Raw genomic sequence first — 25,848 nt, forward strand, 5'->3', positions numbered from 1 at the left:
GTATCTGTGTAAGCGCTCTGTAGAGAGTGCGATGCAATGATCATTTCACGCGCTTCCGGGTTTGGTTGCGCAAGCGCTCGATAAGGAGCCATTCAAAGACATATCCGATGAGCTTGGAAACACAATAGCCAATCAGAGGTCTTTCATAATCTGTTCAACAGCGCTCAAAATGATAGCGGGAAATGCAAGTATCGTCACATTTAGTACCGACTGGTACCGAAGTTTGGTATCGGGACAACACTAACGCATAGTACAAAAATGTTTTACTCGCATAAGATTGCTGCACCATTCCTATTGGATCTAATATTGACGGCACAGCACTGCTTTTTAATTTTAGTCTCTCCGCAAATCCATCGTCAACCTGTGCCTTGTTCACAAAGGAATCCGCTGTGAAATGAAGCGAACAAACGCTCAATGTTTTACCCACGTGAGCTGGAACGTCTTTAAAAAAAAATAAACTTCAACCACGCATTACTAATGTCGCAATCCAAAGGAAGGTTATGCAGTGACTGTGTTGCGAACTTTAACGTCACGTTTATTGCTTGCTCGCTCTATCTGGTTCAGCTGTCACTAAATACTTGGCGTTTCGAGTCAGATCCGTGGGCGTGGCTTGTTGGATTTGACTAAATCTTTGGTGTAACCTAACCTTACTCTAACCATCTAAACTACATATGATTGTTAAAATTGCCAAAAAACACGGTTGCGTGATGGCAGACTCGAAACCAATTATTTAGTGAGAGCCATCTGGGTTCCGCGCAACTTGTTACTTCAGTACCGTCATGCGTAAACCAGTGGGCGGGGCTAGAGTAGTAGTCGTTGATATTCTTCTGTGGAGGCGGTGTTCAACCTATCTATAGGTACATTCCAGGACCTGGCGTTTGCTGGGCCTGGTGTCAATAACACTTGTAATCTCCGTAACAAGGGCGTTCGCTTGACTACGATTCCCTCTTATTTAACAAAAGCTCGGGTTTAAATTGATGTATTAATTCATGACGACTTTAAAATAAATTGAGCAAAACAAGTAAATTAAAACAAAACACTTCCTTTTTGAATAGCCTATATTAGGCCTATAACTGACTGCTGAAAGAATGTACTGTACTCTGTACCCCTACAACAAAACACTTCATTAAAAAGTGGCATTCAACATTATAAGCTAAAAATGTGAATAAAGGAAAACCGTTGAAATGATTAAAGAAAAAAAAACATCTATGCAAGCAATTCTGACTGACAACCATTTCAGTTCACATCTCTCCTCTAAACTCCGCCCACAAAAGCTGACTGTTCTCTCAGAAGGTGCACTCATGGCCGGGATGCACAGAACATACTTTGACAAGTTGTTTAGTACAGGGAACTGTGCGCACGTGACCACTGTATGATGTCAAAGGATGTCACGAGCAGCGGGGGCTACTGTCAGACCGCCTGCCCGCTACTCTACAGATATTACAAACATGACATTACACACATCATTTTACAGTCGTTATTTCACTAACGTGACAGCCGTTATTTCACTAACGTGACAGCCGTTATTTCACTAACGTGACAGCCGTTATTTCACTAACGTGAAAGCCGTTATTTCACTAACGTGAAAGCCGTTATTTCACTAACGTCACAGCCGTTATTTCACTAACGTCACAGCCATTATTTCACTAACGTCACAGCCGTTATTTCACTAACGTCACAGCCATTATTTCACTAATGTCACAGGCTCTAGAGATGCACCGATTGCAATTTTCTTTGCCATTTCCGATTTTATTACAAGTGAAACCTGCCGATTCCGATTTTCTATCCACAAACTATAATTGACAGTATACTGTATATAAAACCATATTAACTTTTCTTCAATACACATTTTTTTTATTTTCATTGAATAAATGATTGAACATTACAATTTCCCCAAATTTTCCTAAATGCAGTTCTCCAAGCTACATTAAATTACAGAATCTTCTCTTTCCCAAACAACTCTTAAATTGAATAACTCTGTGACTGAAAAGAAGTACAAATAATAAAATATAACTAAAAATGTCACTTAATTTACCTTTTTCATTTTTGTACTCATCTCACAAAAGTCTAAGATAACAATAAAATACTTCTCGTCTGTTTCTGTTTATGAAACTAACATTGCTTTATTTCATTTTTTCTGAAATGTAAAATAAATTGTCTTTATCTTGGGTCTGTAGTATTAAAAGAAGTGGGTTGATTTTTGCTGCAACTTCAATAAAAAGGTTAAAAATCTTATGAGTGAATTCTACTCTAAGATGTATATGTATTTGCAGTTTTTTGTGTTAGTAAAGAACTCATTCAGATATATATATCACATATATTGATTGATTTATTCATTTTTTTATATTTTGGATTTTTAAAAACAAGTAGAAGTCGTGTTGAATGTCATTTTACCTAGGTGAAATGACCACAGTTTTAACATAAGACAAGGAATCAGGTTGAATGGAATTTATGTTTGTTTTACACAGAGTGAATGACTTCAACATGAGTTTAGCATGTGTCAGAGTTTAGCATGATGCTAATAGCATCACTGTTAGCATACATACCCCATGTAGACAGAGCAGCGAGAGATGAACTACAGTTTAGAGGTCTGCATTCCCGCGGCTCTCCCGCGGGACCCGACCAGATTTCTTGCGACGCGGGATACATTTCCGAATAAAATGCGGTAGCGGTCTGGAACTTTGGTTTGATTTGAACGGGAGCGGGTGGTTTAAAAACATCCCGTTCCCGTCGTCCTTTCAGAACAACATGTCTGCACTCATTCTTATCAACCACCAGTACAGTCTGCACTTAGGACTATTGTGCACGCGCTGCAAACATGGACCGTGCTTTCTGCGTAATGCATTTTTTTGCAAGGTCCGTGCACGCAGCATTTGCAATAACGATCCTCAGAGCGGGCTGTACCGAATAAAGATGGCAGAGCAAAGTGCGGATGCGCTGTCTTTGAAGGATGTTCAACATGGACTGGAAAACGGTCAGTTTACTGCTAAGAAACCCACGTCAGGCAAGTCTGATGTATGGGAGTCTTTTTCGTGTGTTATTGACGCAGATGGAAAAAAAAACCTTTGTGCGATGTGATAAATGCCTAAAAGTTTTACCGTTCAGCAGTCACAAGACTGGAACCTCAGGTTTAAGGCGGCACTCATGCCTCACAAAGGGGCAAACCAAACTGACATTTACTAAGTCTAGGCAGGTGCCAGAGCAGTTTAAAAAAGAGACCACAGAAAAATGTGTTGAATTGGTTTGCCAAGACATTCGACCGTACGATACTGTATCCGGAAAAGGCTTCACACAACTGGCCCAACATTTGGTGAACACAGCAGCAAAAATAGGAAAATTCGATGTCAGTGAGATACTACCACACCCAACAACGGTGTCAAGAAATGTTGAAATGAGGGCTCAGAGTCTACGTAGACATGTTGTGGATGAAATCACTGCAACAATATCAAAATTCGGATGCGCAGTTACAGCAGACATATGGACAGAAACCTATCGCAAAATGTCTGTTTTGTCGGCAACCATTCATTACGTTAATGAACAATCTGAGCTACATTCAAGGGTGCTTTTTGCTGCCTCTTTTGACCCAAGCACCTCAAAGACGGGTGTTTGGCATTGATGCGACAGAAATGGGCAGAAAGATCGTTTTTGTCACAGATCGTGGAGCCAACATGATCAGTGCCTTACGAGGATACACGAGGCTAAACTGCACAGCGCACATACTAAACATGACTCTGTCCAGTGCGTTTGGTCCTGCCATAATGGAAATGTCTCCAGAGATCGCTGGGCTTCTAACTGATGTTNTGACTCTGTCCAGTGCGTTTGGTCCTGCCATAATGGAAATGTCTCCAGAGATCGCTGGGCTTCTAACTGATGTTAAAAAGTTGGTCACATATTTCAAGCACTCAGGACAGCAGGGCAAAATAAGAAAGTCACTGAAACAATCCGTAGAGACACGGTGGAACTCCAATTTTGACATGCTAAATTCTGTTTTGGAACAGTACGAAGACATCGCATCTGTGCTGACTGAGAGCAATAATTATGACAAGATCAGACGCATCAGCGCCAGCACGCTTAAGTTACTAGTATCATTCCTAAAACACTTCAAAGAGGCAACTGACGACTTGGAAACCGACAACACAGCTCCAAGTGCCTCACTGGTTCTTCCGTGGTCTGTGCGGTTAATTGAGCACTGTACATCACCCACCAAAGACCCTCTGCTCTCTGAAATTGCAACCGTCTGTGTGACACGGCTGAAAGAATTACTGTCAACAGACAGCACTTTGTTACATTCGGTTCACATGCTTTATAAAACAGCAACCTTTCTGACACCAAATCTGCGAAGTTTGAAAATGTTGGATGAAAGAGGGCAACAGGAGGTGATACAGGGAGTCAAGGAGATGATCGAAGATTTAAAGTTTGATACGCATGATGAGGATGTTGAGCCAACACCGGCCAAAAGGCCTAATGTTCTCCGTAAATTTTCAGATTGGGAGGATGATGAAGAATCATGTGGATCAAAATCCCTCGATGTGCAGATTCAGGAGTACAGGACCATGCAACTTGAACTATCAAGTCAACAAAAAGTTTTGCAATGGTGGAATTCACATCGTTCCCACTTCCCTGCTCTGAGCAACCTTGCAAGATATGTCCTCCGCATCCCGGCCACGAGTGCACCTTTCGAGAGAGCATTCAGCATTTGTGGTCAGATTTTGGAGGAGAGACGTTCGATGCTGAAACCGTCGTCAGTCAGTGACATTCTTTTCCTGCATGGATATTTTAAATAATTTAGAAAAAGGTGATTTTGCAAGTATGTAAACGGTTTTCGTTAATTTCGTTAAAGGCTTACAATTTTGAGATGTCATTTAATTTATTATCAGTTATTGTTGCTGTATTTATATAGGCTTATTTTCTTTTGTAGGAGAGAAGTTGAAGTCGACGGCGGGAAATGTTTTTGTTAAATTGTTAGGTTAAAAGGTGATTTAATTTCGCAATGGTTAGCCAACGGTTTTGTTCTTTTGTTTCTAATTTTAAATGTCTTTTTTTTCTCAGCTACACTTTTCCTGCTGTGTTGACAGAAAATTTTTACATTTGTATTTTGAATAAAAATAAGAAATAGGCTACAATTTTTGTACCTACATTTTTTTCTGCGACACGTGTTCCTTTTGTGTTGACAGCTAAATGTTAAAAGCATCTTGACAAGACGAATACAAATAAATATTTTTTTGTACAACCTACAGTTTTATTTGTTATCTCTCTCTTTCACACTGTAAAAAATGATTCTGTGTTGTAGTAGATTTCATTAAATTAATTGAGTAAACTTAACTTAATACAATTGTGTTCTTGTTTTTTTAACCAAAATTTAAGTTAAAATTATAGAAATATCTTGGAATTCTAAATGCACAAATAATTGAGTGAATTCAACTTAATTTTATCATGTTCAACCCACTTAAAATTGGATAAAGGATCTTTATTTAATTATTTTGTGGTGGAACTAAATGAATTATTTAAGTTAATTTCCCTAACTGAGCAGTGAATTTAGAGTTCCCAGCATGCTCTGCATGCGACAGCATTAGGAGAGTCATTTTTGTGAAAAAGTACTATTTTATGTGCTTTAGAATAAAATGAAAGACTTGATAGTGTTTATTTTTCAGTTGTCTTTAAGATTTAAAAGATATTCTGTTTGTATTTCTGAGTTTCGTGGTTACCATCTTTCAGAAGAGTGGTGCTTGTGCTTAGGTTGTGGGAGAGCTCAAGCTGTTTGTTTTTTCACACAGTGAACAGTAATGCTGCTAATGTCAGTACTGAGTCGACTCTCAGCTTACTTGTACATCATATATGTTATAAACAATAATAAATAATAAATGTTAAACTGAAGTTAAAAAAGATCAAGAAGTTATCTCCAATGCTCAAATTAGTATTTCTTCTTGATTTTTTAAAGTTTATCATGTGACGTGCTTAAATATTTTAGGTAATTTTACTTGATTTATTTGTGGAATATTGCGTTAAAAATATGCTTTAAAGTACTTAAAAATATTTTGTGTAATATTGTTACCTTAATTTTTTTAAGTAAATAGCTGTGTCATTTTTTACAGTGCAGTAGTGGAAATTTAAATGTGAGATTGTGGAAAAGATATTTAAATTTAGCGGGAACGGTCGGGTCGGGAAGAAATTTATTCTAAGCGGACAGCGGGTAAACAAAGAGTGAATACATGGCGGGAGCGGGTGGGTGCGGAATATCAACCTAGCGGGAGCGGGACGAAAAAAAACTGTGCCGCGCAGACCTCTACTACAGTGCACCTTTTTGTCTGTACAGTACATGATGCGCGTGCAGTCAGCGAACATGAGAGATGCGCGTCAGTCAGCAGAGACTCGTGGTACGGTGGACACATGCGAGTATAAACGAGCCGTGAAAGACAGGCTGTGCGCGCAAACGTTTACATGTTTACTTGTGGCTTTGAGTGTACTGACGGCTGTGACGTTCTTGCCCGCATCACGGGAAACAGAAGATCGGCTTGCAATAGGCGAGACCTGAGACTGACCGGCCGATCAAACGAAAAACCGGCCGATTCCGATCTCTTGCCGGTCAATCGGTGCACCTCTTGTCACAGCCGTTATTTCACTAAGGTGACAGCCGTTTTTAAAATTTTTTAATTTAAATATAAGACCATAAAAATAAGACCATAAAAAACCTGTCATTTAAAAAAAAATTGATTTAGCACTTTAATTATTATTGTTGTATAATGAATGTGGATAGCATAGTTTTGGATTATATAACAATCTGTTACTTTGAATTAATGTAAATTTATTTCAGACTTTGGTATCTTATCTCTGAGGAAATACCTGTGCATAAGAAGTAGAAGTGTCTAATTCCCTTTTTTCCTTATGTTTGGGTAGGAGAAAGCATTGAGACTTTAAAGAGATTTCTGTGGGCATCATGTGTCCCTCTCTCTCTCTTCAGGCACAGGTATTCTGTCTTCACTTCCAGAGGAAAACCCACACTGGTGGAACGCAAACATGGTGTGAGTATCTCAGTGAATATGTGGATTTTACTTCAGCCTCGGGCGTCATGTGTAGAGCACAAATCTTTACGTGTTTATCACTTTTCAGGTTTATCCCATATTGCTCTAGTGATGTCTGGAGTGGAGCTGCACCAAAAACTAATCAAAGTAAGACTATAGTAATGTTGATTGTTTTTTTACTTGCCAATATCTAGACATGATTTTGTAAGCTTTTGTCATGATCTGCTCTTTTATTTGTTTGACATGTACAGATGACTATGCGTTCATGGGCTCACTCATCATAAAGGAGGTGGTGAAGGATCTGCTGAACAAAGGTCTGGACAATGCCAAGATACTGCTCTTAGCTGGTAGCAGGTGAGTCCAGAGCCCCGGCACCAAATATTGTGGTTAAGTATGTGAATTGTGCAAGGTGCGGACTAAACTCATGCATGTGGTCTGTAGTGCGGGCGGCACCGGGGTGTTGCTGAATGTGGACCCGGTTTCTGAGCTCCTGGAGGAGTTGGGTCACACAAATATCCAGGTGAGGGGTCTGTCCGACTCTGGCTGGTTCCTGGACAACAAGCAGTATCGCTGTACCGACTGTGTGGATGCCATCAACTGTGCCCCCACAGAGGTCATCAAGAGAGGAATTAAGTATGAATATTAACACTATAAAACCTCTGTACAGAGCAGATAGAACAGTCGAATAAAACTGGCAGAGCCTACAACAGCAGCAGTGTCTAAAATGAGCTGATGGTATGTTGTATGGATTTAGGATGGAGCCCTGCACATGACATGCTAAAAATAAGAATTTTGGCGATTCAATTATTATTTATATGTATTCGATTCAATATCGATTAGTTATCAGTATTTCATTTAAAATATTAGTTTTGCAGACATGAAATCATATTTAAATATATAGGCTGGTTACTGAAACCTCCCTACTCAGCTAAATGAATGAAATACACGTTCACGTTAATAGCAGAGCCCACAACTGTTTTGAATTACTTTTTACTTTGAGTAACCAAACATTACTGAAAAAAATAAAAACATTGTAAATGTACAACAGTGAAATCATGATCAACTTGAAACACGTTAAAGAAATAAAACTTTCAAAATTCAACTTGAATGATGGCGCCATCCTCTGGAGGAGAGGCAAAATACAGATAATATTCTCTGAGGCACAGTAAGAATCCATTCAGGGATTTCCCGAATCAGTATTGTTTCTTTAAATTGAAGATTGATTAAAATCGAAGAATCAATATTTTTTTACCCAGCCCTAGTTTTTTGCTAATTTGGTCCTACATTTTATTCATATGCAAGCCAGTTTACTCATTTGTTTTGTGGTTTTGTGCGGGGCTTCATAACCGTAATGATGAATAAATTTCTCCTCACCAGATTCTGGGGCGGTGTTGTTCCTGAGCGATGTCGACAGGCATATGAAGGAAAAGAATGGAATTGCTTCTTCGGATATAAAGTTTACCCCACAATTAAACGTATGTAGTCATCTTAGACTTCTGTGCTGTTGGCCCTTGTTTCCATGATGTGATGTAGAACGCATGAGGGAATGATGTAAACGTGTCTGATCGTGTACTGTCACTACAGGTTCAGTGTTTATAGTGCAGTGGCTGTTTGATGAAGCCCAGCTCACGGTGGATAACATTCATCTGACTGGTCAACCCATCCAAGAGGGACAGTGGCGTTATATTCAGAACCTGGGCATTGAGTTGAGGAGCACGCTAAAGGACGTCCCGTGAGTACGAAGACATGTATAGAAAGATATGCCTTTAAATATATGGCTTTTCACACTTGTCTGTCATTCTCTCATCCAGTGCCATGTTTGCTCCGGCCTGCCTCTCACATGAATTCATAACAAGAAGGTAAGGGATGTCTTTATGTCAATATTCAGTTTCCATGACTCGCAATCCCATTTAATGAAAGAGGATGTTTAACTACACCCGATGTACTGGAGGATGAGGTTTGACTTGGATTTGTTAAAGGTGCAATGAAGTGTTGTTGTTTATTGTTTTATACTGTTGTACGAGGTCTACTTATGACGTTCGTGTGGTTTTTACATTCAAAATCATCAAAATCAATAAGTATTTTCTACCCAGGTTTTGAGGTTTTAATGGGCGTGCCGCATTGAAGACTTTATAAGTAAATGCCCACCACTTTGATTGGATAGCAGTTTGTGTAGTTGGAGCCTTCTGTGAATTTGGTTCGAGACGTAACGTTAGGTTACACATTAGCACTATTCACAGTTTTCGCAGGGCATTAGTATTATCTGGAGACCTCCTGTGATTTATAAATGACCTCCCCACATCAGTATTTCATGTGACGCATTCGCGGATATGATGGCAAGGCTTTAGTTTGTATAGCCTATAGTAGTTGTATTGCGTTTAATGATATATGACCGTACCTGTCAGCATCTGAGACCCGTGATCGCGAACCCAACAAAAGATCACCGCGATCGTGGGTCTCAAATGTTTCCATGATAAATAAACAAACGGGAGACTCCCGGTAACTTATGGATATCATCCAGCACCCGAAATAATACCAAAACACTTCAAACAGCCTCCATTATTCGCAAACGGTGGATAAAACCTTGAAAAATGATATATGATCCCGCCAAATCACAGAGATCCCGATTCGCATGGGCTTAAGATCACAGACAACCTCTGCATAGATAAAGCGATCAATAACAAAGCAATAGTGACGCATAGTACAAATATGTTTTACTCACATAAGATTGCTGCTACATTCCTATCGGATCCAATATGGACTGCACAGAACTGCTTTTTAATTGATCTCTCCACAAATCCAGCGTCGACCTGTGCCTTGTTCACGAAGGAATCCTCGGAGAAATTAAATGAACAAATGCTCCATGTTTTTCCCACATGAGCTGGAATGTCTTTAAAAATAAACTTAATATCCTAAACTCCTAATATCGGAATCCGAAGAAAGGTTATGCAGTGACTATTCTTCCACAACCTGGGATGGCACAATATTTAGCTATCTTTAACGACATGTTTGTTTATTGCTTGCTCGCTCTATCTGGTTCAGCGCCACTGGTTCTGTCGTGCGCGACCCGGTGGCGGGGCTGGAGAAGTAGTTGTTGATATGTTTCTGTGGAGGCGGTTAGGGCTGGGCAATATGACAAAAAAGTAAACTCGATAGTTTTTTTCTATATTGATCGATAACGATATTTATTTCGATATATATTCAATTAAAAAACTGTATTTAAAATAATCTATTTTAAATACAGTTTATTAACAAAAGTTAACCTTTAACCAGTTAAAATTCAATTAAATGAAATGCACTGTTGCAACACAGAGGATATTAGGCCATAAACAACATGTACCTGTTCATTCAGTCTCATTTTGACTCAATTGACTCGTTAAGTAAAGGGAGTGTTCATTCAGTACATTCAACCAAAGAAAGGGCTCCGTTACTGCGTACATTCGAACGCTATTGGCTCAGCACCTGCGCACATACATAACGCTGCAATAATGTCTTGCTCGAGTAGTGGGATTCATTCAATGCATTCAGTGAACCTTAGTCTTTCAAAAAGACATCTCACATAAACTGTAGTACATTTCTTTAATCATGCAAGCATCTTACATACAAGGTTTAATATTTTAATGTGCACACAAACTCACTTCATTACATCTCTAATCTGTACAGGGCAGCGCTGGTTTGTTTCATATGCACCAGCTCATGTTAGCAGATATGTTAAAGATGGATATAAAAACATTTGTGCTTGAGTTTCGAAGTAACTCGCTTGCAATTGCGCCTCAAGTTTGTTTTGTTTAACCGGCGATTGCGAAAAAAAAATAAGACGCTTGATAAACCGCGTGATGACAACTCGAGGTTAGTTTCACCTTTGTTTCCGCTTCCAGTAATGTTTTCCTCCTCATGTCGAGTTTTCTTTGCCAAGTGCAGTATGAAATGGACGTTGTACTTGGACGCGCATGATAAAAGCTGCACGCTGACTGACTGTTGTTGCGTTTATTTCTGCGTTCTGTTAGACTGTAAGATTAATCCATATCGAGTCAAAATGCCAATAGCTTATCATCGTTTTTGAAATACATTCTATCGCGATTCGATATGATATTGTTTATCGGCACAGCCCTAGAGGCGGTGTTCAACCTATAGATAGGTGCATTCCAGAACCTGGCGTTCGCTGGGCGTGGTGTCAATAACAGTTGTAATCTCAGTAACAAGGGCGTTTTCAGTTCTGACACTTACATGATGTTCGCGTGAATACGATTCCCTCTTCTATAACAAAAGCTTGGGTTAAAATTGTGATTTTAATTAATCGCCCCTTTAAGGCATTTTTTGAACATCTGCTTAATGACACTAACGTACACTACATTAATAAACAAACTAATTTCCCATTTCATGTTTTCTGTAACATATGATGTTGTGTGCGATGAATTTTTCTATTTGATCAGAAGAATAATGCAGTGACTCTGGTGTTTGTTGCAGTTACTGGACGGACGTTCAGGTTAAAGGCACATCTTTACCCAGAGCTCTCCACTGTTGGGACCGCAGCCTGCATGATAACAGCCGAAACAAGACCCCGCCCAAAGGCTGCCCTGTGCACTTGATTGACAGCTGTCCATGGCCTCACTGCAATCCAACATGCCCGACGATCCGAGACCAGTCGACGGGCCAGGAGATGAACGTCATCCAGTTCCTCATGCACATGGGCTTTGACGTTCAGAAGATGGCCCACCAACAGGGCATGGACCCGAGTAAGCTACTGGGCATGCTCAGCAGGGGCAGCTAAACGGCCTGGAGAAGCTCACGCCCTCCAGATACTTTCATTAGTTCTCGATTTAAGGGCCTCCATCCCATTCAGATAATTAGAATTGAACAGCTTGGATTTGGGACGGGGCTTGATTTAGTTCTGATTCACCTCAGTTAAACCCACAGGCTGCTGACTGTTTAGCTACACACCACACCGTACGCCTGAAGGTACACCTGCCTCTTTGCTCTTAATTTATCTTTTGGTTCTAAAAGTATCACAGATGTAATCCAGTTTTACGGATCCTCAGTATTATTGTGTTAATTTTTATATATATTTAGCTACAGTTTATTAGACTTTTATATGTCTACTTGGAAACATAGAGAGAGAGAGAGAGAGTGGATGATAAACCAGACGTAGAGCAAGGGTGTCGAACTCAGTTCCTGGAGAGTCACTTTCCTGCTGAGTTTAGCTCTAACACCTGATTCAGCTAATCAAAGAGTGCTTTTCCACCATCGCGCTGAATCGCTATCGTTGCTCAATCGTCCCACTCTGTGTCGATCCGGGCCAGCCGGTAATGCTTTCAGTTTCCACTGCGGTGCTGATAACGGAACTCTTTAGAATGTAAATACAAAAATGCATCCCTTTCTCGGCGTCTACTCTGTGCAGCAACCGGTCCGGCAGAGTTAGCAGCGCATTCAACTGACTGAACCGCAGCAGACTTGTGAATCAATGATTACACTGCTACTGACTGTCTGGGCATATGAACATCAACCTAGTTCGTCTGTGAATATGCGCATTTGTTGCATAGACAGACGTTTGTGATGCATGCTATATAAAATAATATTCACTGTTGTATAACAGTTTATTGCATTTATAATTCATAATTCATATTAGCAATTCGGGTGAAATGACTACAGGTTACATTAAATTACTATTTCAGAAACCAAAAAATATGTAAATGAGATGTGTTTTTTGAGCATTTAGTTTGATAAAAGTGCAGTACTGTATGTAACAGTTCAGAGAGTAAACGAAAGTACGCTACAACTTGAGTCATGGATATGTTATTTAGCATATGTAAAGTTGAATTATTATATAAAATTATAAGCATGTTTGTTAAAACAAGTTTTGTAATGAAAATTATTCCGGACATTATGACGTTGATGAGAATTCAGATTTGGACCTTTGATTGTAAACTTTGAGAACAAGCTATGACTTGGAAAACTTTTAGTTTCTCTTGGTATCCCCCACCTTCATGTGTTAACCAGCTACGTTAACTTTATTTGCTTCTTCAATAACGTGCTATTTTGACTACAGAGAGAATCTGCTATCTAGGCAACTGAACAGTGACCAATGCTGAGTGCCGACATCACTACATGCATTCTATTAGCACGATTGAAAATCTCGGGTCGAGAACGGTTTGTAATGGTGCCTTGCCGAGCCAGGCTCACAAAGAAACATAACCGTAACTGACAAGTGCTTAGAACGCTTGGGTGTGATGGTGGAAAAGCACTTTGTGTTCAGGATTACTGGAAAATTCCAGGCAGGTGTGTTGGGGCAGGTTGGAGCTAAACTTGGCAGGACACTGGCCCTCCAGGAACTGAGTTTATGAAGTGCATGTGGATATTAAACTATATATGAACAAGATTGTTTAGGACCAGACAAAAACGTGTGTATATGTGTGTGTGTGCGTGTGCGTTCATGTTTGTATATCCCGGTGGGGACCTAAACCTGAATGCACACCAATTCAACGGGGACTCGTGTCACTGTGGGGACCAAAATTGAGGTAAGCAAATATAAGCAAAAAGGCTTATAAATTGTACAGAACAATATTTTTTTTAATCTAAAAATGCAAAAAGTTTTCTATGATCTTTAGGTTTAGGGGTTGGGTTAGGGGTAGGGGATAGCATATACAGTTTGTACAGTGTACAACTCATTACGCCTATGGACTGTCCCCACGGAGATAATAAACCAGTGTGTGCATGCGTGCGTGTGTGTGTGTAAAGCACTGGATCAGTTTCTCTACACACGATACACTTTTTGGGGTATGGATTTTACTCCTGAAAGATGTCACCACAGTGAAGCTATTTAAAGGAATATTGCAAGCAAAAATGACCTGATCTCATCTGTTCAGACCTGGTCGTCACATGCCCAGTTTCAGTATGAGACACTAAAAAAGAGAAAAACATCTTATAATATGTATGTAAGGGATAATGTACAGACAGCCAGTTATCGCAGATATCGCGGAGGGTCTTGTGCATACCGGTCAACAATCCCGTTTTTCAAAGGAGTCTCCTGTTTTTGACATCCATCTCCTGCCACCCTCCCGCTTTGTTGTTTCTCCTGTGAAACTCCCGTATTTCAGTTAATTCTCCTTTGAAACTCCCGGACTGACGGGAACCGGAACGCGTTCACAGGGTGGCTCTGTGGCTTGAGCTTGGTAGGCGAAATAGAACGGTAGCCGAAGTGGAGTAGTGAGGATTCACATCCCCGCGAAAAACGTTCTCTTATTACACCGCTAAAGGTATATTCCATTCCGCATTTTCCATTTAACGCTCGCTCCTCACAGTCTGTGTCCGCTCACTGAAGACGACAGATGGTTTCATCAACAGGTAAATGCAGAAGAGTCTACTAGCTGTTGTTGTTGTTACACTTTCTTTGCTTTTACAAAAAACGTGTTATGAAAAGTGCTAATATAGATTTCTAATATTTCCTGTTCTGTGACCATAAGCGGTTCTTGGATAGATTTAACAGTGTTTGCATATTATTTACATGTAAATAAAAAAAAAAGTTTTGCTAACTAAACAAAGTTAAAACAGGGACAAACTGCACGTGCTTTTTCAAACCGTGTTTAGATGCAAGTTATTTCATGGCTGACGTTGAGATCTCTGGCAAAATGTAAATGCTAAATTAAGATGATACCTTGCAGATATACCATTCATGGATTCATGGCCCTGTGAGCTGCATTATACAGTCTCTTACATATATCCTACATTTAAGAATTTGACATGAAAAGTATGCTATGTTAGATATAAAGTAGTTAAAAGATTTAAAACCATTTATAACAGAGGGGCCCTATTTGCCCTGCACAACCAACCAGTAACTGTAAATAACTGGTCATAAAATGTGAATTTGAAATATTTTATTAGCTCATTTTTACAGAATGCAGACCTTCCGTGAGGAAACGCCATTTACTTTCGGTTTTAAGGTAAGAAACGATGTTAAAATGTCACGACCAGGCAATTTGGTTTAATCATTTGTAAATATATGTCATATATGTTATTAAAAGACATTTGTTTTTAAGATTTATTTATTTTTTGTCAAAAAAACTGTCAAAATGATATACTGCATCCGGGTTACCGTGTGGTTATCAGGGAATAACGAACCTGCAAATGTTGCGACTGGCCAATCAGAATCAAGCATTCCAACGAGCCGTGTCATAAGGCAGAATAACCCCTGACAGGGTGATCAGGTAAAGCGAAGGGTCTTCTGTGACACTGAAGGGGTTTGTTTTGTGATAACAACCGGCTGTTTGTATATCTCTCATGTGAAAATGATCGGTCATGAAATATTGATTTGAAATGTTTTATTAGCTCATTTGTAACCAATGCTTATGAAGTAGTCACCAACCAATCAGAATCTAGTATTCTAGAGCAAAGTCTAATATATATATATATATCGTATAAGCTGTTCATTATTATATTTAGATTTAAAATATGCATTTTTATTAGTATTATAATAATATTACTTTCTTTTTGTTCTATGCAAGGATCGTTTTTTTGTTGTTGTTGTTTTAAAAGACTAAATTGAGTACACGATGACAAGATGTAAATGTTCATTTTTGGGTGACCTGTTCCTTTAAGGTTCCATAAATCCTGGATTAAAAATCAAATTGCATTCTCTCAGTCACGTTACAGACGCTCATGTGCCTGATGTTATATAGGTCAGTGTCATTCACACATTAGTCACACTTTCTTTCGACTGTGTCCAAATGTTTGAGGGATTTGGCGTGTGTCTGACATCTTCAGCTGTCCGTCTGATCAATGTAACAATGAGTGTCACTGATCTCTTCGGTCTCTGTAGACATAAGCTGCCTTCTCTGAAACTTTCTGTAGACTGTTAAAGTATTTCATAGTTTATTATAGAGTTTCTATAGTGGTAAGTGAAAAAAAACCCTCACAAAATAAGTAATAATAAATCCACCACCACAAAAAAAGAAACCAATAGTTTCACTAATGAATCTTGTGTTGTGTAACATATTTTTACCAGAAAACTCTGAAGTCTGCATTGCTAAGGTTTTATTTGATGGCAATTATATTTATAATGCTATTTTAAGATGTGATTCTTTGTCAATTGTAAATAATTGAGTTTTTATTTCTTGTGTTGACTGCATTTCTTGTATGTGTGCCTCACTGTGTGTTCCCACCAGACGCGAATGAAGCGTTAACCCGGCTAACAGGGAACATTCGCACAACTTTCGCTAACGTTCTTTAAAAGTTGTCTAAAAGTTAGAACAAAACGTTCTTCAAATAACGTTTATGGAACATTCTGATAACGTTATATTTAGTTAATATACGTTCTCAAAACGATGAGAGAAAATGTTCTTAGAACAATGTTCTCGGAACGTCCTTTTGACGTTATTCATACTTGATGAATGTTCTCATAATGATGAGAGAAATCGTTCTTTTTATTCTTCTTTTGTGGGCATTTCAATTAATTCAGGTGCATTCCCCTCCCAGATAGTAAACTGACATTGATAAATGTCGATTTCTGGTTATAAATGTCATTATCGGGCGTCAATCAGATTTCCATGTCGAATCAACGTTCACAATTTGGTAAGTACATCAGTAGGTTTTCGTCAAGAATAAAATATAGATTCAACATCGAAATGGTGTTATCAACACCACGCATCAGGTCGGAATCATAACCTAATTTGGAAACTTGGTGGGAGGAGTCGGAGTTCTGCTCGCTCGTGACGTCAACACACTCGTGCGTGCACACAACTTTGCGCGGCCAACTTTCGCCAGAGTACATCTGAGGTGAGCAAATGTTTTGATTTTACATAGTTTTTTATACTGAAATATAATATATTTTATGAATATTTTGTTATCGTAGTTTTGTTATATTGTGTAGGTTTGAAACGTTTTTGCGTCATAATCTTGTAATTTATTGTCGCGTTAGCACAAGGCCTCGTGAGCCGGTGTTGTGTAATATTCAGTTTCCGTGAAAAACTGTTGCAGTGGGCGGGGTTATTGTGAATATTCATAGTTCGTTCCGTGGTGGGCGTGGCCGTTTGAACTGAGCGCAAGCGACTGGAAAGGAATGTCCTGTCTGCTTTCCATAGTTTGGTGAATTATTTCGTTAAGGTAATAAAGGCGAATTCTCATATGCCCCATTTAGATGTACAACTGTTTATGTTATTCACATAATAGGCTAAAATGTTTATTGTTTTGCATGTGCTTTTATAAAAACTTGGCTCATGTTCCTCACAGGGTTGTGGAGTGTCTGCGCTGAATCCTCCTTCTTGTAGTATTTTCTCGAGGCTAGACCACACCTGTTCTCTCTCTCCTCTTGATAGGCACTTCAAGTCCTTAAAACGTGGGTCAAGTGCTGAAGCAAGTTTTAGCCATTCACCATTCATGTCATCTTGCCGTTCGGCAAGATCTTTGCTGAAGGCAGTCTTGAACCTTGCCACATAGGCTGGATCCTCATCAGAGACCCTCATTACATGGTGAAGGTGGCAGAATGCAGGAAGCACTACAGAGCAGGAGACATAAGCCTCACCCACAAGGAGTTCAATGACATACCTGAAGTAGAACATAAATAAGAACCATAAATAAAGTTCAGTGCATTTAGTTTAGGCAAAAGAAGTTTATTTATTTAGCATCAATTATAAAGGGTGATTTACTGTAAAATCCTTTACATTTTTATTCCATTTGTTCATTTTATGAAGCTTTTTTTTATTCTTAAAAATCCTTTAGGTTTGTATTTCTCAGTAAGAGCATTTAGGCATGAAATTCAATTTCATAGTCTATGACAACAAACAATAACAATAATAATAATAACATGGTGCTAATGTAACGTAACTTACTTGCATGGTTCAAGAAGGTTCTGTAACTTGGGCAGTTTGTCCCACTCAGATGCAGTCAGCATGACTAACTTGTGTTTCTGTTGGGCCAGAGTAGTCTTAACAGCCTCTTCATTCCGTAAGAGACGGGTGATCATATCGAGTGACGAGTTCCACCTCGTTGAAACGTCTTGTATCAGTTGATCTCTCTGTTGTCCCTGTGCAATTTGTTGTAGATGAAGTTCTTCTGTATTAGCAGGGATGTGCTTAAAATGTCCAACAATTTTGCGACACTTGGTCAATGTGTCAGCGAATCCACTGTCAGAGAGGCAAACAGTGATGGCCCTCTGAACTATATGGGCAGCGCACGGCATGTGATGGAAGGGGAGCTTTCTTGCAGCTGCGACCATGTTGCGTGCGCTGTCAGTTCCGACGGTGGTCACCTTTTCTCGGATGCCCCAGTCGTCAGCCACTGTTAGAAACTGTTCGGCACATGCATCAGAATAGTGCCGTGTGACTGACTTTAGTACAGTTAACGCGAAGGACTTAAGTTTCCAGTCACAATCGATGACGTGCGCAGTAACTCCTAGATAGTTGTGTGTCATGGTTCTGTCCCACCTTGTCTTGCTTTTCTTGACCTAGTGGCAGAACCATGATAGAACCTCTTGTTTTATGTGGAGAGAGTCAGTTTTGGCATTCCATATACTCCCTCTCTCCGGTGTGGCGTCTCTGTTCCCGCCCTTTCGTCTCCTCGTTATTGTTTGTTAATTAGTTCATGTCCTGCACCTGTCCCCTCTTGATTTATCCCCTTTATAATGCCCTTGTGTCTTCTGTCTCGTGCTGGTTCATTGTACTGTCGTGTGTGTGTCATATGTGGTGAGTTCCTGTCTTGTCAGTGTAGTTTAGTTATTTTGTATTTAATTCAAGTGTTGTCTTAGTCTGGTTAGGTGTAGTTAGTCCTTGGTGTCATGTTTTATAACCTTGTGTTTTGTTATGTTACCCCCCAGTGGGTGTTTGTTTTGTATTTATATTTTATTAAATGTCTTGTTAACCCCTTACCCGCTGTCTGCACCTGGGTCCTCTGTCCTTGTCCTCACCACCCACGTTCATGACAGAATGAACCAGCCATTTTGGACCCAGCAGACAGAGGGATCTCAGCGGGAGGGGTCGATGCCGCCAGACTCCCTTCCAGGGTTGAATCCGCCGGACTCCCTTGGAGGGTAGAGGCCGCCGGGCTCCAGTCCAGAGTCGGGACCGCCGGACTCCCTTCCGGGGTCGAGACTGCCGGAACCCCGTCCAGGATCGAGACCGCCGGGCTCCCTTCCAGGGTTGAGGTCGTCGGATTCCCCTCCAGGGTTGAGGCCGCCGGTGTCCTGTTCCTGCTGCAGATCCCTGCCGGCCTCCCAGCTGGTGCCCAGGCCTGTCGAGTTGACTGTTTGTGTGTGTTTGTTCTTGTTTGCTGCCCAGCTGCCAGAGCGCTGCCCAGCCGTCGGAGATGCTGCCCAGCTGCCAGAGAGCGCTGCCCAGCCGCCGACATCCTGTCCTGTCATGTCGACATCCAGGCCTGCCCAGTCGGTGATAGCTGGTCTCCCAGTCGGCCATCCAGCCGGCGCCGTGTCCTGTCGAGCCGGCCATCCAGCCGGCGCCATGTCCTGTCCAGCCGGCCGTCCAGCCGGCGCCATGTACTGTCCAGCCGGCCATCCAGCCGGCTCCATGTACTGTCTAGCCGGGCTTCCAGCCGGCACCATGTCTTTGTTTGGACTTTTTTTTCTATGTATCACGTTTTTGGTCGTGTTTGTATAGTTATGTTTTTTATCACAGTCTGTGTAGTCTTGTTTGTTCCTTGAGGAGCATCAGGATGCTGCTCCTTAAGGAGGGGCTTCTGTCATGGTTCTGTCCCACCTTGTCTTGCTTTTCTTGACCTAGTGGCAGAACCATGATAGAACCTCTTGTTTTGTATTTATATTTTATTAAATGTCTTGTTAACCCCTTACCCGCTGTCTGCACCTGGGTCCTCTGTCCTTGTCCTCACCACCCACGTTCATGACAGTTGTGATTACTGATCGACGTCCAGTGATCTCCGGTTAGGGCCACGTGTTTAGTTTGAGCTAATGTGTCCCGTTTTGATTTTTTTTCTGTGTCATACAGTTGATTTATTCTGGAAAGTACAGTACCTCTTGACGGTGGTGTGTAGGTTGTATCGGAGGACGCGATTCGAAATGCATCCATAAGCCCCCTATCTTCCACAACATTAATAGGCCTACAGTCCATTGCAATCCATTTAGATATTGCATTTGTTAATGACTGTGATGTAGACTTACTTAATTTGTGGCGACTCGTCTCAGTCAGCGTGGTTTGGCGGAGATTGCTTACTGTCGCAGCCGGGGGTGAGGTGACTGCCGTGCTCGCTAAAACATGCTTTGAGTTTAGGTGGTATTTCAAGCTAGAAATGCTTCGATGATAGGCAAATTCCTTGCCACAGACAACGCAAATGACTTTGGTTTTGTCAATGGCTCCATTGGGATCTCTTTTGTACTTAAAATGGCCATTCAGCAAGCCATGCAGTTGTTCTTCCTTTTCGTTTTGCATCTTGTTCAATTTGTTACTAGCTTGATGCAATTCGAAAAAGTGTACAGGTCTGTAGAGGGGCGGGGCAGGGTAGGGCGCGTTAATTGCGTTAAAAATATTAACTCGTTATTTTTTTCTGTGATTAATCTAATTAACGCGTTAAATTCCCAGCCCTAATAAAAACGCTTTCTCGTGGCCATGTGGCAATGTTTTTGCTGTGTAGCTTACGTGGATGGTACTGAACTACTAAATCAAATCGAACACATTTCACAAGCAAAACTGGGTCCTAGTTGCTGTTGTGTTTTTTCTTTTCATAACTTATATTTTCTGCAATTAATCTCCGAAGTGGTTCGATGAATGTTCAAATAAAGTTTTTTTTAATGTTCTCGGGTGTTGTTTTGTGATGACTCTTGTCGGTTTTTTTGTCAAGAGCCTTACAACAATTCAAAAGAACAATGAGCAGGCGATAGGTGTTTATGGGTGTTTTCCTGTGAAATAAAAGGCCATTTAGGAGAAGGGAGAACTAACGACAAAATTGACATTTTAAACATATTGCCCATAAAAGGCTTTGCTTCTAGTACTTATACACACACACACACACACAGTCAACTTTTCCCATTTTATTCATAACCACATGCAACAATACATTACACATTGTAGCCTATGCGTTAACAAAATGCCTGTTCTCTCTGGATGCACAATCACAAGAAATTACAAAGGTAAATAAATAATTATAAATAACACAAATTAAAACTCTGACATCTATATTTTGTTTAAATACAGATTTTGCAAGAAACAGCTGTTACACATCCACAGTTTTTGTTTTATGTGTGTCATGATACAGACACGGTAGACTCAGATGCGGGTGAATCAGAACACTTTATTGAGAAAACAAAAGAAATCAACGCAAGAATGTCCGTCGTGCCTCCGGCAGAAGATAGTCCCGGGAGGGTGCTCGGTCCGGTGCGGAGATCCGCGATGAGATCCGCGATGAAGAGACGCGGCACCCGTGCAGCAGGAACCGCCGAGCGCGACTGGACGGTGGATGTGTGGAGGGAGTGGTCTGGGTCCGGGAGCGCTGCGGGACAGAGAGCAAGGACTAACAAAAATAGGCAGAACTGGAGACAAAGAAAACTGGCTACGAGGAGCCACAAAAACGGATAAACGAGACGAGCAAAACTAGGACTAGGACTAGGATAAAGGCTTCTACGGAACTGGACACGCCAGCACCGGGGCAGTCAGAAAAGTCGATAGAAACAAGTACGGTCTGACACCAGACGAGAGGACGAAAGGGGATAAATAGAAAGGTCTACAAATAAGGAATAGGCTACAGGTGTGAAGCAAACACAAGAACAGGGGTGAGTACTAATTAGAAAAGGAGCTACGGGTGAGAGTGATGAGAGTCAGTGAGTGGGGAAATCCTGACAGGGAAACACGAGGGCGGAGCGAATGACGCAGACACCGGACACGTGGAGAGCTGTCAAACGGCACTCCACATGTTCGACAAAACAAACACAAACCACGCAAGACACAGACCCCAAGAAGGCCGGGATCGCAAATGTGTGTTAGGAATTATTGTTTTTGGCACAAAAAGTATGTAACAAGTAATGTTTATAAGCAGACAGTTTAACGACAGTGTCAATGGGTGGTTATTAATATGATTAGAACAACAACTGTCCAAAAAACAAAATCGTATATGTTGTGTGTTGGCAATCTTGTTCTTGCCCATATCCATCAATGAAGGAAAAAAACATATAAATACTAATTAGGTATTAATTTCATTGATCTAAAGCGCATGAATTCCAAAGCCAATGAAGTATCGAATTGAGGTAATATTACATTAAATACTTATAATATCGCTCTGTTTAACAACCCTTACCCATCAACCAATACATTTTGGTAAACGGATTCCTCAAAAATGGATAAAGATCTTTCACTTGTGTGTGAGTTCAACGTATGGGCTTACTCGTGATGATTGTCAGAAACAAAAATATGTGCTTTTGAGAAGGCAAAGAAGTGGCAGGAACGATAAAGGGTGAGTGTGACTGTGGGCATATTTGGCTGATAGTATTATGTAGCATGGATGATGACTCTTCTGGTGTTTAGATTCTGGTAGATCCTAATAACAAAATTTACTGCCTATAGACGAAAGTTTGGTAATTATATAAGAAGACCGGGGAAGAGGGGTGCATTAATGCCAAGGTTGTTAATGCTCAAAGAAGAGGCACACAGGTTTTTTCCAAGATTCACTGCAGTCCATTTGGTGCCCACTGTGGCATTGTAAAAACCATTGATGCCATCAGTCGTCGATTTTACTGGCCTTCCATGACTGTTGATATTAGAAATTGGGTAAGTAGAAATCAACATTTAATGTTTTGTGTGTACATACATTCTAGCAATATATAGCAAACAGAATGACTCTGTTTAGGTCAAGCACTGTGCTGCCTGTCAGACAAAGCAAGCAGATATTAAAAACCATGCTGATTATACCCCTGTTGATGTCAGATTATTAACATGAGGATGATTGTACGATTTTATGAAAGCAACTACATTAAACATGTCACACTTTTTCTCAGGTGGTTGAGCCATGGGAGATAGTTGGAATGGATTTAGTGGGAAAGCTCACACCAACTGAAGACGGTTACCAATACATTTGTGTTATGGTAGATTATTTTACAAATTGGTGTAAGGCTTTCCCACTAAAAACCAAAAGCGCAGAGGAGGTCACAGCCCCTGTATTTATTAAGCTAAATTACAAATTTGGTGCCCAAAGGTTTTGTTGGACCGCGCACGGCTCACCACTCTCGGTGACAGGTAAGGGTTAGACTGCATTGACTTTTTATTAGTTTACAGAATTCAGAAAAATACATAATAATTGTCTATATCTCATGCTAATAGTTCAGTATAACGGTGTCCTGTCAATTACTCTGGGATAAAAGGAGTTCTGTGTACCCATACATAATCAAACAAATGGACTGGTTGAAAAACTCAATGGTTCAATTCAGAGGTATGAAATTGACATTTTGTAATTACAGTAGAATAAAAATGTTGGCTATTGCATAGATGGTTGATGAACGAGATGTCTCGTTTCTTGTCTCCCACATTCACAGTTAGCATGTGGTTTAAAATGCCACGTAAATACAGATTGTTTTACTATGACTCCTCTCCTATTCAAAGGTCATTGAGCAAATTGGTGGGAAAGCAGCCACACAAGTGGGCAGATTATTTGGAGGCCACCATGTTTGGCCTCCGTACAAAAAAGCAAATTACAACTCAGTATTCACCATACTTTCTAATGTTTGGCCGGGAAGCAAGGTATCCATGTGAAGTACCTGAGAAATATGAGGTTAGTTTGTTATTTTTNATGACTCCTCTCCTATTCAAAGGTCATTGAGCAAATTGGTGGGAAAGCAGCCACACAAGTGGGCAGATTATTTGGAGGCCACCATGTTTGGCCTCCGTACAAAAAAGCAAATTACAACTCAGTATTCACCATACTTTCTAATGTTTGGCCGGGAAGCAAGGTATCCATCTGAAGTACCTGAGAAATATGAGGTTAGTATGTTATTTTTAAATGTTACACTATCTTCTGTAATCCAAATAAAAATATAACATTTTATTGCGTAGATCAATGGGGCAATTGAGGACAGTATAGCAGAGGAGTGCATTGCAGAAAGCATTAAAAGGCAGGACATGATATACCAAACAGTACATGAAAATATGACAAAAGTCCAACATAAAATAAAATAAAAAAATTGGAAAAATAATTTTCCATTGACATCCAAGTTGGAGACAGGGGTACTGCGGCAGAACATACGGAGCAGGCAGAGAAAGGGAGGCAAACGGGACCCAGACTACATTGGTCCATACACTGTAGTAAATGTTGTGAACAAATCGGTTGACTTGAAGGATGACAAAGGAAACTTATTTCTCAAGATTAACAAAGACTATTTAGCTCACTTCATGGAATATCCCCAAAAACCTGACACCTCCCAGCCTCCTGCCTGTGCTGCTCCCACCCAGACTTCTGCCTGTGCTTCTCCAACCAAGCCCCAGACAAACTGTATGCAGCGTTCTGCCTACATACATTTTCAAATGGATAACTGTAAAGTTACAATGAAAGAAAACTAGGCCTCTCTCTCTCACTCACCTACAGTGTTAGAAGAAATATGGGCCAAGAAAAAAGGCGGTATACTTTGCAGCAAAGTCGGCCCATACAAAGTCTTCACATGGGATATTGAACGCCTCAGACCTGGAGAAATGCTTGAAAGTGAGGTAGTTGATGTAATACATCAATGTTTATAAATCTGCTTGCTCTTTTAAAATATTTCAGTTTTATCAACTGTCAACTGTTCTCCTGTTATGAAGAAATGCGCTGAAATGGGTACAGTTGTGTTAACTAATTAATTTTGTTTTAGGTTATCAATGCATACTTGACCTTGCTCATTAAAAACTATGCAGGCAGGGAAGGGAAGTGGCAGATCAATGAAAAGGGTAAAATCAAAAATCCTGATTTGTTTAAATGGATTTTTTATGTTATAGGAGAACTAGTGAAATGACCTTGTTATAATATTCCATGAATCTCCACTGTAGCTGGACCCAGGGGAATATGATGTTCTGATTGGTTCAATAAATGAGAACAACCACTGGACACTCATGGTATGTTTCTTTCCATTCTCATCCTTCTATAAATTATATAAAATCAGAGCAAGATTCATTAATATCATTTCATTTTTAAAGGCGATATATCCTCAAGAATTGAGGATTCTGTACTTTAATTCTTTTGGTGAAAATAAAAAAAAATGGCTTGGTGTAAAAAGGCTGTAAGGTCAGAATAAAAACATTCCCTTCATATCTTAATTTATAAATTGTTTTTGATTATTTTGTATGATTATTTTTAACATTTTAAATTCTCTTGAACCAAACAAAGCGAATTTATGGTCACAAAAGGAATTGTTGGGAATTGGAAATGTAGTACTTTACCACACAACTTCCAAAATGATGGCAATTCATGTGGGGTTTTGTATGTAAAGTAAGTGTTTTTAATGGACATTCACAAATTAAGTGTTAAAGTACGTAAGGTGTCATGAGTCCAATTTGTAGTTTGCAGAAGCAATTCTAACAGGCGGCACTTTGATGTTTGGAAGCACAGCAATATTGATAATTATGTATCGCAAAGAAATGGGCCTGCTACAAAAGAGTGTTATGTAGCTACACACACACATAACATAATCTGAAAAAAGTTCAACAAACACATTTGTTTCATCAATATTAATTGCATAATGTTGATACTTTTATTTCCATAGATGACCTGTCAGACGTATGCTTGACATGTGGGGACCAATATCCTTCTACACAAGATTCAAAAGACTCTTGGGTCTGTTAATCAGCAATTGCTCTTTGAATGTTCTTTGAGTGTTGCTTTAAAACATGGTGTAATGTCATTGTCTTGTTTAGATTCAGTG

General features: G+C 40.1%; 1 protein-coding gene across 2 annotated transcripts in view; it reads left to right on the plus strand.

The window, feature by feature from the left end:
* Window positions 1-25,848, plus strand: part of LOC130550292 (palmitoleoyl-protein carboxylesterase notum1a) — a 37,495-nt gene that overhangs the window by 4,581 nt on the left and 7,066 nt on the right. Inside the window, exons 4-11 of one of the 2 annotated variants that reach the window (XR_008962385.1) lie at window positions 6,959-7,019; window positions 7,108-7,166; window positions 7,271-7,373; window positions 7,461-7,652; window positions 8,397-8,494; window positions 8,604-8,751; window positions 8,831-8,878; window positions 11,487-16,787. Coding sequence is in view for 1 of the 2 variants with exons in the window: in XM_057327716.1 (XP_057183699.1) it covers window positions 6,959-7,019; window positions 7,108-7,166; window positions 7,271-7,373; window positions 7,461-7,652; window positions 8,397-8,494; window positions 8,604-8,751; window positions 8,831-8,878; window positions 11,487-11,790 (1,013 nt within the window). In the remaining variant the exon portion in view is untranslated. Of the gene's footprint in view, window positions 1-6,958; window positions 7,020-7,107; window positions 7,167-7,270; window positions 7,374-7,460; window positions 7,653-8,396; window positions 8,495-8,603; window positions 8,752-8,830; window positions 8,879-11,486; window positions 20,710-25,848 lie in introns of those variants that run through there. The other variant, XM_057327716.1, reaches the window with a different exon arrangement.

This window comes from Triplophysa rosa, unplaced genomic scaffold (genome assembly GCF_024868665.1).
Source record: "Triplophysa rosa unplaced genomic scaffold, Trosa_1v2 scaffold282_ERROPOS294907+, whole genome shotgun sequence".
NCBI lineage: Eukaryota > Metazoa > Chordata > Actinopteri > Cypriniformes > Nemacheilidae > Triplophysa > Triplophysa rosa.